The 16,349-nt window shown below is 31.9% G+C and overlaps 2 protein-coding genes and 1 long non-coding RNA gene across 3 annotated transcripts; all 3 read right to left on the bottom strand.

Annotated features, from left to right (window-relative positions):
- Nucleotides 1-499: 499 nt before the first annotated feature.
- On the bottom strand, nucleotides 500-1,814 carry LOC133183531 (uncharacterized). Its single transcript, XM_061318476.1, has 4 exons — nucleotides 1,754-1,814; nucleotides 1,137-1,445; nucleotides 870-965; nucleotides 500-585 (listed from the first exon to the last, which is right to left on the bottom strand). Coding segments are annotated over exons 1-3 (396 nt in total). The 5' UTR covers nucleotides 1,755-1,814; the 3' UTR covers nucleotides 500-585; nucleotides 870-879.
- A 7,845-nt stretch (nucleotides 1,815-9,659) lies between these two features.
- On the bottom strand, nucleotides 9,660-11,139 carry LOC133183530 (glycine-rich protein-like). The gene is made up of 4 exons (XM_061318475.1): nucleotides 11,030-11,139; nucleotides 10,293-10,571; nucleotides 10,016-10,114; nucleotides 9,660-9,718 (listed from the first exon to the last, which is right to left on the bottom strand). Coding segments are annotated over exons 1-3 (369 nt in total). The 5' UTR covers nucleotides 11,031-11,139; the 3' UTR covers nucleotides 9,660-9,718; nucleotides 10,016-10,025.
- A 1,448-nt stretch (nucleotides 11,140-12,587) lies between these two features.
- LOC133183529 (uncharacterized) lies at nucleotides 12,588-13,553 on the bottom strand. Its single transcript, XR_009720665.1, has 3 exons — nucleotides 13,350-13,553; nucleotides 13,141-13,236; nucleotides 12,588-12,655 (listed from the first exon to the last, which is right to left on the bottom strand). It is a non-coding gene; the product is annotated as an uncharacterized LOC133183529 (long non-coding RNA).
- Between the last annotated feature and the right edge of the window lie 2,796 nt (nucleotides 13,554-16,349).

Genomic DNA, 16,349 nt, shown 5'->3' with positions numbered 1-16,349 from the left:
AATTGTTAGACCATTATTTACCCACTAAATTGTCGACGGATTTTCACGTTATTTCCCGATCATGACAAGGAGCACAGATGCTCACTCCTCCATGGCACCTGATCCCTTCTCTGATGTTTTAGAGGTCCGTGTTTGCTCTGCTCCTGATTTGTATTGTTTGAATGGACTTCTGAGCTTGAACACTGTTCGTTATTTCCATATATTTCATTCTACTTATTTTATCTATATGGCAATTAACTATGAATTTCTTTTTTCAGTATCTCAATAAATTTTTCAGCATCAAATCCTATTTAAAACACATGGGCAGTGCATAAGTATTATGAATTGTTCGGTAAGTGAATTGTTGCAATGTGATTGTCCATATGACACAATTAGAAACTTACAACACTGGATAAATTGCATAGAAAATACTCATATCCACAGTATATGTCTTGGCTGTCTTAGTACTTACACGTGGAAAAACCTGTGTACATTCAGTGTAAATATAAAACAGACAGGCGAATGCTAAATATTTATTTGTAAATTAATACATGATACAGGCAGTCGGTATAAAAAGAACTGATTTTTCCCCCTTTCCTATTCTTCCTGAAAAAATAATTATATGTATATAATATTTTCTTTTCATTCAATATGGTAATATACAAATCCTTTTTATTCATCATACTTATCTAATTAAATGAAAATGATGCAATAAACTTAAAAAATCATAATTGTTCTATTAGTAACATAGAAGTATTCAAAAGCTCTTGGTGACATTTCCCTATATACATGTAGCTATATTATTCAACAATATTCTCTGAATTCCTTCACAGAAATCATAATGAGCATTAAATGGAAAAAATTATATCAATATTATGTAAAACTCTTACCTGTTACTTTCTAACTACCCACGGAATCATAGAAAGCCTCGTTGCTCGACGCAAGGGAGGCAATCAATAATGGAGCAAAGATGGCCAACAATACAACTAAACAAATAAGATAAAACGAATCTTTCTTATATCGAAGCGCAATCGAGCGATTCATTTTAAAGAAAACACACACGGCTTGCATTGAGTAAACACTTAGAGAAGAGTATTACAGTTTTTTTTTTTTTTTTTTTTTTTTTTTTTTTTTTTTTTTGAAGTATTTCTACTTACATATTATGATGATTGGGATAATGGAGCCAGTATTAGATCCGCCAAAAAGATTTCCAGATCCGCCTCCAAAGCCGATACCTTGACCACCGCCTACTGCAACGTATGATGGCTGTACGTACTGTAATTGGGCATAAGCTGGTTTAGCGTAGTATTGGGAATATTGGGCGTAGGCTGGTCTGTAAAATTGCTGGTACTGTTGATAATGGGGGTATGCTACTGTTTTACCACCATAGTGTCCTCCACCGTAACCTCCAGCATAAACACAGACAGCAGCGCCAAGTAAAGCCAAGAAAGAAAGTACTGCCTTCACTGAAAAATGACTTTACGGTGAGATTTCTGTACAAATTAGACCGTTTCTGGTTGTTTTTTGATCTAACAACGAATACAAAGGAAATGATAGAGATCAACTCTAAAACATTTGACTTTCATATTGAATTTACTATGTAGACACTAGAGATTTTTTCTTTATCCATGACAATGTCTCTATTTGAATCAATTTTTTTCCTTGAAAAAAAAAATCAATTTAGTATTACGATTAAGAGAAACAAAATATTAAATTATGAATTCTTATTTTAAAAGGGGAAAATCCAAGACAAAAATACAAACTATTATCTCACTTTTTTACCGCCTGCAGTAAAATTAGGGGAGATATACCTCAATGGAAATAAGGCAAATCTCTAGCTTTTTATATAGTGACTACTGAGACTATCCCGTAAGGAGTGACGGCATGTGACCGACCAGTCGTGTGCTCTGTATTCCTTGTTGGCGTAAATACGCCCGGTCTTTTTTACAAACATAATGTAAACGACTTTGGGCATCTTATTAATATGAAAAAATGTCACGCACTCCTTATTTAGACTATCTTATTGGCTAGTAGGTTGCCTCGTGAACTCACACATCGTTTCTGTTTTAGCGTTTTCTCATTGATAATTCTCAGGTGTATAATATTCGGGGTAGTTTACTGACCTATTTCCCAGCACATGACATAGACAACCATTTACATCAACATTTGACAAAAGTCTATGTTTTTGCATTTTTTGCAGTGCTGTCGTGTGTTCCTGTAAAGATTTCTATTATAATGAAAATACGCGGGTCCGTGATACAGTTAAGTATACTTCTAAAACAATTCCTAAAACAAAATTATGAAACAAACGTTTAAATACAGTCTGTGTTATTATCTCAGATTATATAGGCGCAAGTTGTAAGTATCATATGTTAATGCAATTTTATATATATATATATATATATATATATATATATATATATATATATATATATATATATATATATATATATATATATATATATATATATATATTCTAACATTCAAGTAGTTCATACAGCGGGTGTAACCGGTCGACAGGTTCGTTTTCTTCATATATTTCATTCAAGCACAGCAATTTTTTCCATCAGGTAAGTAAACAGTTTTTACTGACCGTTGTATACAAATTGTTTTATTTTGTAGTTTTTTTTATACGACCCGTCTTTCTAACATTATTTTTATGTCTGGGTATATCTCTACTGCTTGCACGGCAATAAAGGTCAAGCAGATACTTTGACGTTAGCTGTCGATCTTCCTACTGAAGAATTCTAATTTGTTCACAAAAGGATATTCCCAATTTAAGGGGATAATCCCATTCACAGGAGGAGGTTCTATTCACAAAGGAAGTTCCTTTTACAAGAGGAGGTTCCCATTCATAAAGGAGGTTCCAGTTCCCATTTTAAGACATTGCGAAGCTTCCTTGCGCGTTGAACAGATCAGTACTTAAGGAATGAATAACACAAACTTTTTTAAAAAAAAAAACAATATATATCTGATTTATTTTCATATAGGTAACCTGATTGATGTTTACCAGGGTATATGTTAAAAAAATTTTAATTGCAAGATTTTGTAATAATGTTTAAAAATGTGGGCAAAATTTTATACAGATTTACAAAGAAAACGACACAAACTTGCATACTCAAGCACCAAAGAAAATGTACGACTTCTTTATATTTTAGGGTTTTCTTATCTATGTCATTTCTATTCAAACTCAGTCAAAAAATATATCAATCCATGTATTCAATTTTATGTTTGTGTCATGTATCCTTAATTTGTGCTTCGAGTTCATGTACATTTTCCTCAAATCAAAAACAAGTACTCACGCAAATCCTGTTCCTGATATACCCAAATAGTTATCATGATAATGTCAGAAATAGGTTACATGAAAACAGAAAGTTGTGACTGAAATTTAACTTCATATCAAGTGCCAGACAATACCAAATAATATAAATAACATCGGAATAATATTTAAGTGTCGTTAAAAAATATCAAAATTAATTATTAAGGAAAGAAAAACCAAAAACAGAGCAAAACAGTTTCCAAAAAAGCAATACAAACCAAAGATATTTACCAAAAAAGAGAGAAAAACCAAAGAAAAAAATCTCGAATTATTAAAAGGTACATTTATTTCTTATGCTTGTGCCTGTGTATAATGAAAAAAAGAATCTCCACTCTCTTAAATTTAAGATACAGTGAAATAGAACATCATCTTTAAACTGAAACATGCGTCAACAATAGTACATCTGCCTTTGTGCATAATCCATCTGACTTGCACAAAAGGTCGGAGGTCGAGGAGAGTTCTATTACCTGAGCAAATCAAATAAATTGGTACTAAAATCTAAAAAAAAAAAAAAAAAAAAAAAAAAAACAGAATATGTTCTTTAGGTTGTATGTTTGTTTATTTGTTGTTTAACGTCCCTCTCGAGAATTTTTCACTCGTATGGAGACGTCACCACTTGCCTGTGGACAGCTGCAAATTTTTGACCTATACTCGGCACTCAGGGCCATTGAGCAGTGAGGGATCTTTTTCGTGCCAGCACCTACTGCGACACGGGGCCTCGGTTTATACGGTATCATCCGAAGGACCGGTCTCCACGTCTAACAATGGGATTCGAACCCCCGATATAAGGATCTAGAGCAGACGCTTTAATCACTGTGCCACGCGGGCGACTCTTTAAGATTTCTAGTTAAAAAAATCATATCCTCTAGCCCCTTACTAAATATAATACTATCATTGCATCAGTCATCGCAATTCTAACACTAAAAATCCACTTTTACCTCGATTTCACAGGCTGGCCTCCTACATTCATTCCTGGCACGTCTGATAAAGACACTCTCTGATTGACATACTACAGAAAACTTTCTTTTTCAGATTGTTTACAAAATACAGAAAAAATACAGGACCTTTCTCCTACACTAATCAACCCATCTTCTTTTTACAAGGAAATATATGGAGATAACGAACAGTATTCAAGCTCAAAAGTCCATTAATCAATACAAAATAGGAGCAGAGCAAACACGGACCTCCAAACATCAGAGGTGGGATCAGGTGCCATGGAGGAGTGAGCAGCCCCTGCCGACCGGTCACACCCGCCGTGTGCTCCTTTTCATGATCGGGAAATAACGGAAAAATCCGTCGACAATTCAGTGTGTAAATAATGGCCTAACAGTTAGTGTGAAAAACGTCAGTCAGCATTTGACTCGATGATAAATTGTATTTGCTGACAAGGTCATTGTATCGACCATAGAACTTACGAAATGATGACTTTAAACGAGACAGCTGATATTCTTGTTTCATCAACTTATTTGTCAATAATTTACCTCGTTTTAGAAATTGTACATACGTAGAGCATGCTCTTGCGTATCGAATCAACTGAGAGATATATACCCCGTATGCAGGTGATGAAGGTATATTGCTGCATAAGAAAGGGAAGCTGACGATTGAAAAGTTAAAGTCATCACGTTTATCATAAAGCTTGGTTGTTAGATTACCATTAACGTCTTTTTCAAGTAAAATATCCAAATATGAAACAGATGTGTCAGACTCTGTGGTATCTTTTATCTCAAGTTCACAAGGATATATCGTATCGACATAAGAATGGAAATAGCCATTGTTAATTGACAATACGTCGTCGATATATCTAAATGTCGAGTTGAAGGCCACAGCAAGTGTTTTTTTCTTTTCACGTACAAGATTTTGGGCAAATTCTGCTTCATATGAATACAAAAAAAGGTCTGCTAATAACGGGGCGCAATTGGTACCCATGGGAATTCCAATAGATTGTTGGAAGACCTGTCTCCAAAAACTACATAGATATTGTCAATCAGAAACTCAAGCATCTTTTTAATGTCATCTTCAGAGTACTTGTGTGAACAATCAGAATGTTTTTTAACAAAATAATTTTGCAAATGACCAATGACAAGGTAAGTATATTTACGAGTTCCATTTTTATTGACTAAGCAGCTGTCAATGATATCAAAAGGCCTGGACTTTAATTTATCGTGGGGAATGGTTGTGTATAAAGTTGAAAAGTCGTAAGTTTTTAAGCTGTCGATTTTTGTAAAATCTTGTGATTTCAAATTTTCCAAAAGTTCCTTGGAATTTTTAAGTATCCACATCTGATTTACACCACTTCTCGAATATATTGTTGCACAGTACTCTTGAAGTTTCTCCTTCACCACTGTTAATATCTTGGTGAGGAGTAAAGATAGAGGCTTGGTTGAACATTTACTGGAACTCGCTATATATCTTGTATCTATGTACAAATTTACTATATTCCTATTCCTGTTTAATCGTCATGGGATTATGTGCACTGAGATTACAAAATATTCTAAATGGGATATATATACGCCATACAACAAACAAAGATAATTTATTAAGCTGCATTCCTCGACGTGAAAGATAAGTAAAATTCATATATTTTGAATATGCATTTCCATTACAAATGGAGATATAAACGTGTTAAATCATTCTTTAACAACTAAACAGAGTAGGTGTGATGTCCAAGTATTTGGTGAAGTTCAGAATTATCCTCCTTTCATTTGCGTGAAAAATCGCTGTTTCCAAGAAATGTGATGAGGTCGTCAGTGATAGCTACTGAGGAAATAGTGAAATACGTGAGTCAGTTTTCTTATTACTACGATAGAGGGTTTAATGACTTTCTTAACATAAAATGAGCATGATAAGCACATTAAACAACGTTGCAATTATATACCCAGGATTTCTGTGGGTATGGGTGTCATATCTTGCATTTATTCATGAGAAGAAATATTGAAATTGAAATACGTTAATTTTGATGAGCAGTTTAGCAGAAGAATTTTACTGTATACAATAATATTTTTTAAGTAATTAATGCAAAATTTTAAAACGAGGAGCACATACTATTAATTAAATGTACCTTCCTTTCTTACAGGTAAACGTACGTAGACCAAGGATTGAAGCAAAAACATATATATCAGTAAATTTCCACATTCCAAGACACATCCTATATGAAAAAATTCGAATATTGTGAAAACAGCTACTGGCAATTCTGTCAATTTTTGAACACCTAAGAATAATTCCTGACATTGGAAATGAAATACTCTCTCGTTTTGTGGATATATAATAAAATGAAAAAGATGAAGATAACGAACAGTGAAAAACCCAAAAATTCCACAAACAATATTTATCGCGAACAGGACAAGAACGCTGGAAGAGACCCCTGGAAACACAAGAGGTCTTTTCACGTGCCTCGGAGGAGGAGTAAGTATCCCCTGTCGACAGGTCACATCTATTGTAAGCCTTTTGTTATGATCAGGGTATAGGAATGCGCTAAAAATAAGTATTAAACAATGGTATGAAATATGCCAGTCAAAATACGATCCAACGGTGACATGGTCATTATGAATTTGCGAAATTCTGATTCTAAACGAGATTGTTGAAAACCAACAACTTGTTTGTCAGAGGCTTACCTCAGTTTGAAAATTTATAATACCCAGAGCATGCTCTAGCATACATTGTACCGAATAAGCGTGGTGATATAAACTCCATATACAGGTCATAGTAGAATATTACTTTTAAATAGGAGATGTAGACGATAGAAATTGCTTTTGTGATATAGTTTAATTATTATGCCATTAAAATCTATAGTCTACGGAACATCTAAATATATAATAAGATGTGTAGAACTCTGTGATGTCTTTTGCTTCGAGTTCTCTTGGATATATTATTCAATTGTCAAATTGAAGGCCAAGGCAAGAGTTTTCTTCGTCACGTATTGAGGTTTTGGTAATGCCTGCTTCATAAAAATATAAAAACAGATCGGCTGATAATTGATAAAGGAGTATAATTGGCGCTAATCGAAATTGCAACATAATGTTGGAAGAAGTAGTCCCAAAAGATACATTGACAATAAGGAACTCCAGCTTCTTTTTGAATCAACTTCCGAACAACTTTGTTCGGAAGTTATCAACTCAACTTTGAATCAACTTAAAAATTTCCGAGTTCCATTTTTAAAAAAAACAAACAAAAAAACCAGTTGTTTATTTGTCAAAAAGTTTATCTTAAATTTATCGTGGGGAATTTATTGCTGTTAAAGTGTTGAAAAGTCATAGATTTTGATGTTATTCATTTTGGAAATAGAATGTGAATTCAAATTTTCTTAAAGTTCTTAATGTTATTTAGAATCCAGTTTGAATCACACAATTTTAAAATCGTCTCAAGTTTTTTTCCTTACGCCAACATTTAATTTTTTTTTGAGAAGTAGAGATAGGGGCTTTGTAAAAAATTAACTAGACAATGCAATTAATTTTTATGAAGTTTTGAACTCATTTTATGTACGGTAAGTCAAATCACTTCCATTGACTGGAATGTTAAAAGTATTTAAAATGAATGTGGTTTTTAAAATTTTCAAACTTTGAAAAGGGAACTATGAGTATAAGTCGGATTACCACACGTAGGAACAAAACCAATTCTTCTGAAATGCATTTGTAATAATGAACCTTAAAAAGGAGCACTTTATAGGTACAAACTTAGTTATATTGAACCATAACTTATTGTTCATATAACTTTCTAATTCTTTTATCAATTTCAGTCTACAGAATAACATAACAGAAATGAAGTTCCGTTTGAAAGATTGAAAATCCCTGAATTTTTTAATGATTGATTCGAGGTGGTCATTTTCAACTATATTTTCTTCACCAGTAATGATGTGTCCAGCAGAACAATAGTGAAAGATGAGGAAGCACAAGAACACGTGGGGTGACTTTGTTATATATGGTAAATATCTAGACAATGTAGAGTTTGTTTTTAATTAAAAGTTTGGATGCAACAGCTGTAGAATATGTGTAGGAAATGCTGTTAACTTAAAATTACAATATGGTAGAATAAAAGACAGAAGTTTTTGTGATATAGTATGTTACTAATGATTACAGCATCTATATGTATACATATATATATGAAAACCTATTTTGATATGTACGTTATCTCCATATATTTCATTGTAGGAGATAGGTTGACAGGACAAACTGACTATTGAAAGACAAATTGTCTTTTTTGACTTGATATGTTTATTTGTTTATCAATTTTGATGACGTGTGACTAAAATGAATTCCGAGAACGATTTAATGATGGACTTCGTATGATGAATTCTTTTTTTGCGAAAAATTATTTAATGTCACACGGAGAGAAAATTTGTTACGGTGTATACACTTTAGCCATTAAGAACAGTGACGCTTACTGCGATTGTTTTAGAGCATTTTTTTACCGTGAGAATATGGGTAAAATAATGAAAAGCACACATTTATTCGTATTCTTTGATGGGAATTATATTTAAAAAAGCGGTCATATTATACATGTTCAATATTTCTCGTTCGCATCCAAGTAGAAATTATCAGACACTTACCAAAATATTTGCAGCTATTCAAACGACGTCTTCTTTTTTGAAAGTGTTGTTCATTCTATTCGCGATCGTTTTGGGTTATGTTTTAATGTAGTTTTGGCGTTTTTTGTCGACAACTAAACTATTGTCAATTGCTGAATCAAACTAAACTTTTGAAATTACGAAAGAAGTCCTTTATGTTGGTTAAACATAAAATGTTTGAATTTCTTGAATAAGAGCATTGTATAATTTAGACCAAAAAATAATTTCATCAATTTTTAACATATGTTTTTGATTTGTTTAAAATTTGAAGTGGAATTGATTTTCAAGGGACTTGAAAAATAAAGAAATATATTAAATGCTATTACCGTAATGGCATTTAAAGGCTCATCCTCACACATTATTACGTCAAATTCAAAAAACAATATATCATAAGATACACAAATGTAAGATGAAAAGAGCTGTTAATCTGTTTAATTGTCTCTATGACTCTTTACAGAGTACGTAAAAGAAAATGTTCAATTTGAATCTGGAAATCATAGAGCACCAAATACTGTATTTGTTACATATTCCGTTCATGTTTTCGATCCATTTATCATAAAAAGGATATATTCTGGATAGACCTGCGCTCGATGTTTCCTTATCAAAAACTCAACTTATGGTACCCTTTCTTTCAAATCAAAACATGACGAAGTCGCTGTTTGTGCATTAAAATTTGTTAATAAGCAGAAGAGTATACAATGTGTCAATAACACGCAAAGTAAAAACAAATAAATGTAACCCCCCCCCCCCCCAAAAAAAAAAAAAAAAAAAAAAAAACACACAAACAAAAAAAAAGTCAAATGTTGTGAGTTGCTTTTATTGGTTACAGGCAGTCAACATAAACCCTTTTCCTATTGTCGCTGAAAAATGAAATAAAAGATTATGTTATCATTGGTAAGAACTTTCAAGATATTTTAAACTGGAATATGTATGCAATGAAAATAATTAAAATATTAAACAAAATATCTAATACTGCCGATTACTGCTTACATGTACATGTGAAAGAAAAATCGTTGTCTAGAGACCAGACTCAGCAAATACAATCTGTCATCTTTAATATAAATTGAAAATATTATATAAAGAAATACATTTTCATATTTTCTTTTACTAAATGAAGGGGTATAAAATATAAGGAACAAATATATGTAATAACTAACCTGTTATTTTTTATTTACTACCAAGAGAGTCATAGAAAGCATTGTTACTGGAAGCCAATGAAGCAATCAATAATGGGGCGAAAATAGCCAACAAAACGACTGAAAAAAAAGATTAATACATTGTCAGATTTTTACCTCAGATTTTTCATTATCATATCAAGAAAGAAAAATAATAATTAAAAAAAATCTAAATTAATCCAAGAAGAAAGAAATCAACAGAAAGCAAGAAATAATATATGATCCGTAATAATCCTTACAAATGAATGAAGGTACTCACAGATAATAATGATTGGAATAATGATTCCTAGATCTGATCCAACTCCTACTCCGCCCCCGTACCCCCCGTACCCTCCGCCTCCGAAGGGGTTTCCAGATCCAGATCCGGTGCTGACGGGTTGTGCCCCATAGACAACTGGTTGTTGACGTATTTGATAATATATTGGAGCCTGTCTATATGCAAACTGTTGGTAACCACCATAACCGTAATTTCCATACCCTTTAGCATAAATGCAGGCAACAACACAGAGTAGAACGGATAGTGCTAGTGTGGCCTTCACTATGGAATGATGAAATATTTTTGATCAACCAGTTTAATAATAATATATTTCAATTAAAATTTTGCGTTGTCATTTCTTTTGGGCGTAATAATTATTTTTTAACTCTTGATCTGAATGATAATTTTTAAAAAAAAAATATTTACGTTTCAAAATATAAGTATAGAACTTCTCAAACAAGAATGTATTTCCATGGCGTTTGCAAGTATTTACTTTATTTAATCATGTTTATGATCTCTCTCTCTCTCTCTCTCTCTCTCTCTCTCTCTCTCTCTTACACACACAACCTTACACACACAAAAAATAAATAAATAAAAGACAAAAGCAATAGAATACAAAATCAAATGGGGGAGGGGGGATTAGTTGACATAAACAACGAGAAAACAGAACTCGTAAAAAACATTGAAATGAATATACAATTTTGAAAATTATTTTAAAAAGAGGAATGCAAAAACCTTACTTATATCGTCTTGGTGCAGTGAAGGGGAAACTCGTCTCTGTATGAATAAGTTATATGCTGGCTTATAAAGTCTCAACCAATCACGCCTTATCCAGAAGGAGCGAATAACGTCCTAATCTACATTCATGTACCCTACATACTAGTGGAGAATCAGGACTTCCAATCAGATTTAGTACAAGGTATTGCCAAACACGCGGTAAACTACTAACGGAATGAATAAGTGAAACATGTTATGTTGCTATAGGCCTGACTTTTCTCCTTGTTCATGTACTATACATGTATAAATGTATTTTTTTAAACTGAGAGTTGTTCACTTTAAGCTATATTGCTCAAAATCTTCAGAAGTTTTTAATTATCTTAGAGAGGATTTATGGGACTATGTATAAATTGCACACTACAAGAGGAGAAACTGCTTTTCATTAATGGAATTTTATACAACATTACAAAATATATTTCTTTGAAGATGTATCCCTGTATATATGAAGTTTTGCTTATATTTACCACTAAGAGTTGCATAATCATTTTACAAGCAAGACAACTTTTTACAGTGGATTATTTTCTCACGCGAGACGTTTCCATGATTTTTCTTAGCTGTGTTACAAGGCGATTATAAATGGAAAAATTGTCTTTTATTATGGCCCATCAATATTTTTTTAAAATTTAGGTGTTATGTCTCATCAAGTTTCTAGGTTTAAAAATTTTAAATTGCTGATGTTGATAAGAAAATACACCCCATCTGAAATTTTGCAAAATTTAACAATAGTAGTTACGAACGGATAACGGATATTTTTCCGTTGAGTGACATAGGTTATTGTTTGCAAAAATAAATATTATTGGTTCCCTTTATTTTGGTTTTTATAATTTGGATATTGTGATTTTTTTTTGTTATACTTTATCCCTAAAAGTAAATATATCCACTCAAAATAAAATGTATTTCATTTCGCAAAACACACTCATGTTATTTCTGACTTATTTCTGATATCTTCTATTTCAGTATAAAAGCTATGTAGAGATAACTTGGACAGACCATTGTGAAATAAATATCCCTTTATTTTATAAGCCTTGTAGAACATAATTTCTCCCCATGCTAGTCTCATGATTATTCTTTGTACAACATATCTACCTGGGAATTCTCTCATTCTATCTTCACTACTAGTATCTATAGCCATGCTCTTCTGTAGAACATTAAAATCACAATTATTTATAAATTTTTGAAAATGTTGAACCACTTTACCTTTAATCAATTGCAATGTATTTATCTGGGTAAAATTGAAGATATTCCGAATAGAAAAAAAATTACATTTTGTTTGCTAAATCTAGTGATTTTAGAAAACATTTTAAATTTAGTTTAATAACAATTCCAAGTGCCTAATCCCCTTTTCACCATAGTTTTAATTTATATATTTCAGAAAATGACGTTTCTTACAGTGAAAAACTATGAAAATATTTTTAACAGAAAGTTGCATAGAAAAGAAAATCACACTAATTGTTTCTATTAACAATTTTAGATCTATAATCAAAATGTGTCGTGTAAAAGCAGAGAATAAAGAAAGCACAATCGGATTGCTGTATTTTATTTCAAAAGTGTGACATGGGTTTATCAGTTGTATCTCTTTCCCATTATATCTGAAATTAAAGCAAAATCGTTGAACTCCGTTATAAGATCACTTAAAAATTGATATTCAATTTTTGCGTGAATGGAAAAGATGTTGTTTTTTTTTTTCAGAAATAACAGATTAATGGAAGGTGATTATTTTTGGCTTTAAAAAGCTCTTTTTTTTCATTTTCTACAGGAATTGTAAACCAAATATACGAGTGCGAAAAATCTCTGCGAGATTCACGATCAACCTGTGCTCTCGAATATGTATCTCCGCGAACCAGTTGTTCATCAAATGTTTAATATATAAAATGACTTCATGCTAGCGGAAATTTATCATCGCAGATTAGTTCTTAAGCGGCCATTTGTGAATAAAAAATGACGCGGTCTACAGAGTCTTATTTTTGTTTAGTCTGTTGTTTTTAAAAATTAAAAGGTAAGAAAAGTATCAAGCAGTTTAGAAAGGATTCAAAATTACGAACTTCAGAAAGTAAGTATTGTTGATCACACAAACCTTCCTCCATTTATTTACTGACACTATCGTAAAAAGCATCATTGCTGAAAGTCAGGGAAGCAATCAACATTGGGGCGAAGATAGCAAGGAGGACGACTGCAAAGAAACCAAGCTCAATATTTAAATATAATTTGAAAGAGATGTATCCTCAGCATAATTTCATCCTAATATACTCAGTAAATATCTTAAGTATCACATTAATTGCTTACATATAATAATGATTGGTATTATGGATCCGGTGTCAGATCCGTAGCCGCCATACACTGGTTGCTGTTGATAATAGATTGGTTTCTGGTACTGGATGTACTGTTGATAGCCTCCATAACCTATATGACCACCGTGCCCGTGTCCACCATAACCCCCAGCAGTGACACACGCAGCAACACTCAGTAAAATAAACACAGCCAGTGGAACCTTCACTAAATTGTACGATAGATTAAAAATGTAAATTAAAAGATTCTTTGACAAATGCAATTCAAGAATTGTAGAATCCTTTAATACACATAATGTTTAACTTTTGAAGACAGATTGTAAATCGTACAACAAAGGACTATAATCAATATGATATTAATTTCTTGATAAACTGAAACATCAGTCCAGAAGAAAATGATAATAGGATTTTTGTTGACTAAATGTTTAACGTTAAATTCAGTGTGCTGGTAATTTTTTAACATTTGCTTGATTTGAATTTTAAAATGAAAATCATTTTGAGAAAAAAATTTCAAAGATTGGTTAACATCGGTCGGAAAAAAACTGCGAAAAAACGTTCCCAAGAAATTCAAATACATCATATTTATATAGTATCATATATAATATTCATAATATCATCTGATACACGGGAAGTATAAGTACTTACTTTTTATCTTCATTTGAAGAAAATGAAAAAGACCTTTCCTTTTGCACTAATTACACTCAGCTAGATCTTATATATAGATCCACCGACATCTCTGCACTCCCAGAAGAAAACCGAATAACCTATTTAACAGCATTTTGTATTTCCGACACATTAAGGTGATAGAAATAACCAATCGGATTTAAAGGATATTGTACTGATAAGCATGCCACTCTTAATGAACCACATTTTTATGAAATATTAAAATAAGTTTTCCAGGTTCTTTTTTCTGATTTGTTGTCCAGTTCCACCCATATGATAAGTAGCATCGTTATACATGTAGTTTCATTGACTAAAAGATTTTATATCTAGCGTAAACGTCCAAATTCAGTTAACTTGTGCCAGTCACAAATTTTACAAACAAAAAAAAAAAAACGATATTTTAAAGTGCTTGATTAACGAGAGGAATGTTGTTGTTTTTTTTCAAAGAATAGAGGTATGTTAACAAAAAAGGACGAGTGCATTTAAGCAACAGAGATTGAGACTTTTTTCAGTGTCGTTTTAATCTCGAAAATATCAATAGATCGTTCTCTGGTTATATTTAAACACTAGTGAATACTTCTAATTTAAAATCACGTGAAACATCACAAGAATAAAATTGTAATTTAAACAACTGGGGATTTCCAAACATGCCTATAGATAATACAAATCCGGAAAAATCTTACCGAACCTATTCAAGTTTCGTCTATTTAAATCTTTAATCTGATGGTGGATCTATGGACGCGTTTGCAAATTAAAATGATAATTTTTGCGTTATTTTATCTATAGAATAATCTAATGATGCTATGAAGTTGCCTGTAGCCATACTGATCAAACAAAGAATTCTCACTCATGCTTTTGAAATAATACAATATCATTTGAAATAATACAATAAAGATTAACATTAGTTTCTTTATCATTTGAGTTTAGCATTTTAAATTACAAAAGGGTATTTAGGTGCAAAAACAGTGAACACCTTTGACGAACCCTTACCTGGGTAGAACGCGCATGATTATTTTTATTACAGATACATGTAATTTATTCCACAAGTGGGTTCAACATGGGTCAAACAGATAAGTTCATATAGCTCTCGCTTTCTATTGTAAAAACATCGATCTTTACGTACATTTTTAATATTTAAGTACCAGCCAATGTTCTCGAAATGTATAATGTGTCTTTTGTATTTTTCACAAGTTTTCACAACGTTATGCTAACAGTAAAGAAAAGTTTGAAAGTGATATTCCCGTCCTCGACTTACTATAGAAATTCACGAATGTTGGCTGACCCCTACCACATTGTATTTCTTTTTTCTTTGTATATAAATAAATTTAAGCACTAAAACTTGTTGATCTTATGGTCTTGATATCAATTGATAATGGAAGTAAAATTATGCTTAATTTGTATCTATTTTATTTCACATTTTACCAGGGCCCAAAAGTAAACTTATATTGTTGTTTTAAATTTGATATCGTTAGTGTATTTCTTCATATACACTTTTAAAAAATTTTCTTGAGCACAGAATGCATTTGCCGTTTTCATGAAAATTTGCCGTTAATCGTTGTTTCACATTTAAAGCGTTACCTTTTGGCCTATCATTCGCTCCTTTAATCAAGAAGAAAAAGACAATTTTGATATACTTAAATAAGTTACTAAGGTACCAAGGTGTATTTAATAAAACACACGATATGTCGTTCTTGATATTTACTAAAATCAGAAAAATTATTGTGGACATCACTTCAAGGTTTCGAATTCTTGAATTTAGTTTGACTTGATGCAAGTAATAATCTTCCCAGTTCTGGTATAAAAGCAACAGTTCACACATACACACACAAATGAAGGAATGTAGAATTTCTATTAGAGATATATTTGAAAATTCCTTTACCGATCCCATGTGTTCTATTTCAAAATGTTCTGTCAAAAACTGTACAACCTGAATTGTTTTGATTACAAGTTGTTCTTTTACTAGTGATCTTACTGGACAGAGCTTCTATACCAAAATTTGGGAAAATCTGAACTGCAAATCTTCTTATGTTATCTACGGAATAGAATGTACCTTTATTTATTTATGTTGGTGAAACCAACGATTCACGCAATAAAAGAATATCGGGGCAAAGATTTCAAATTAACAACGGGGGCAGCAGCTTCTCCACAAGCACCTTGATTTACCTGATCATTCAATTTTGGCAATGAATTCAAGAAAAGGTTATCATCATACCAATAACCCATCATTGAATACCCTTTCCGTTGATAAAGAGAAAAATACTGGATTAGGAAACTAAGCACGGCCTTTCCATATACTACATGTAGCAATAACAATGTCGATAGTGTTGGGAATCTT

This window comes from Saccostrea echinata, unplaced genomic scaffold, assembly GCF_033153115.1.
Source record: "Saccostrea echinata isolate AGI-Se365-2 ecotype Australia unplaced genomic scaffold, CSIRO_AGI_Sech_v1 ptg000009l, whole genome shotgun sequence".
NCBI lineage: Eukaryota > Metazoa > Mollusca > Bivalvia > Ostreida > Ostreidae > Saccostrea > Saccostrea echinata.
This window is presented reverse-complemented; position numbering and strand designations above follow the sequence as displayed.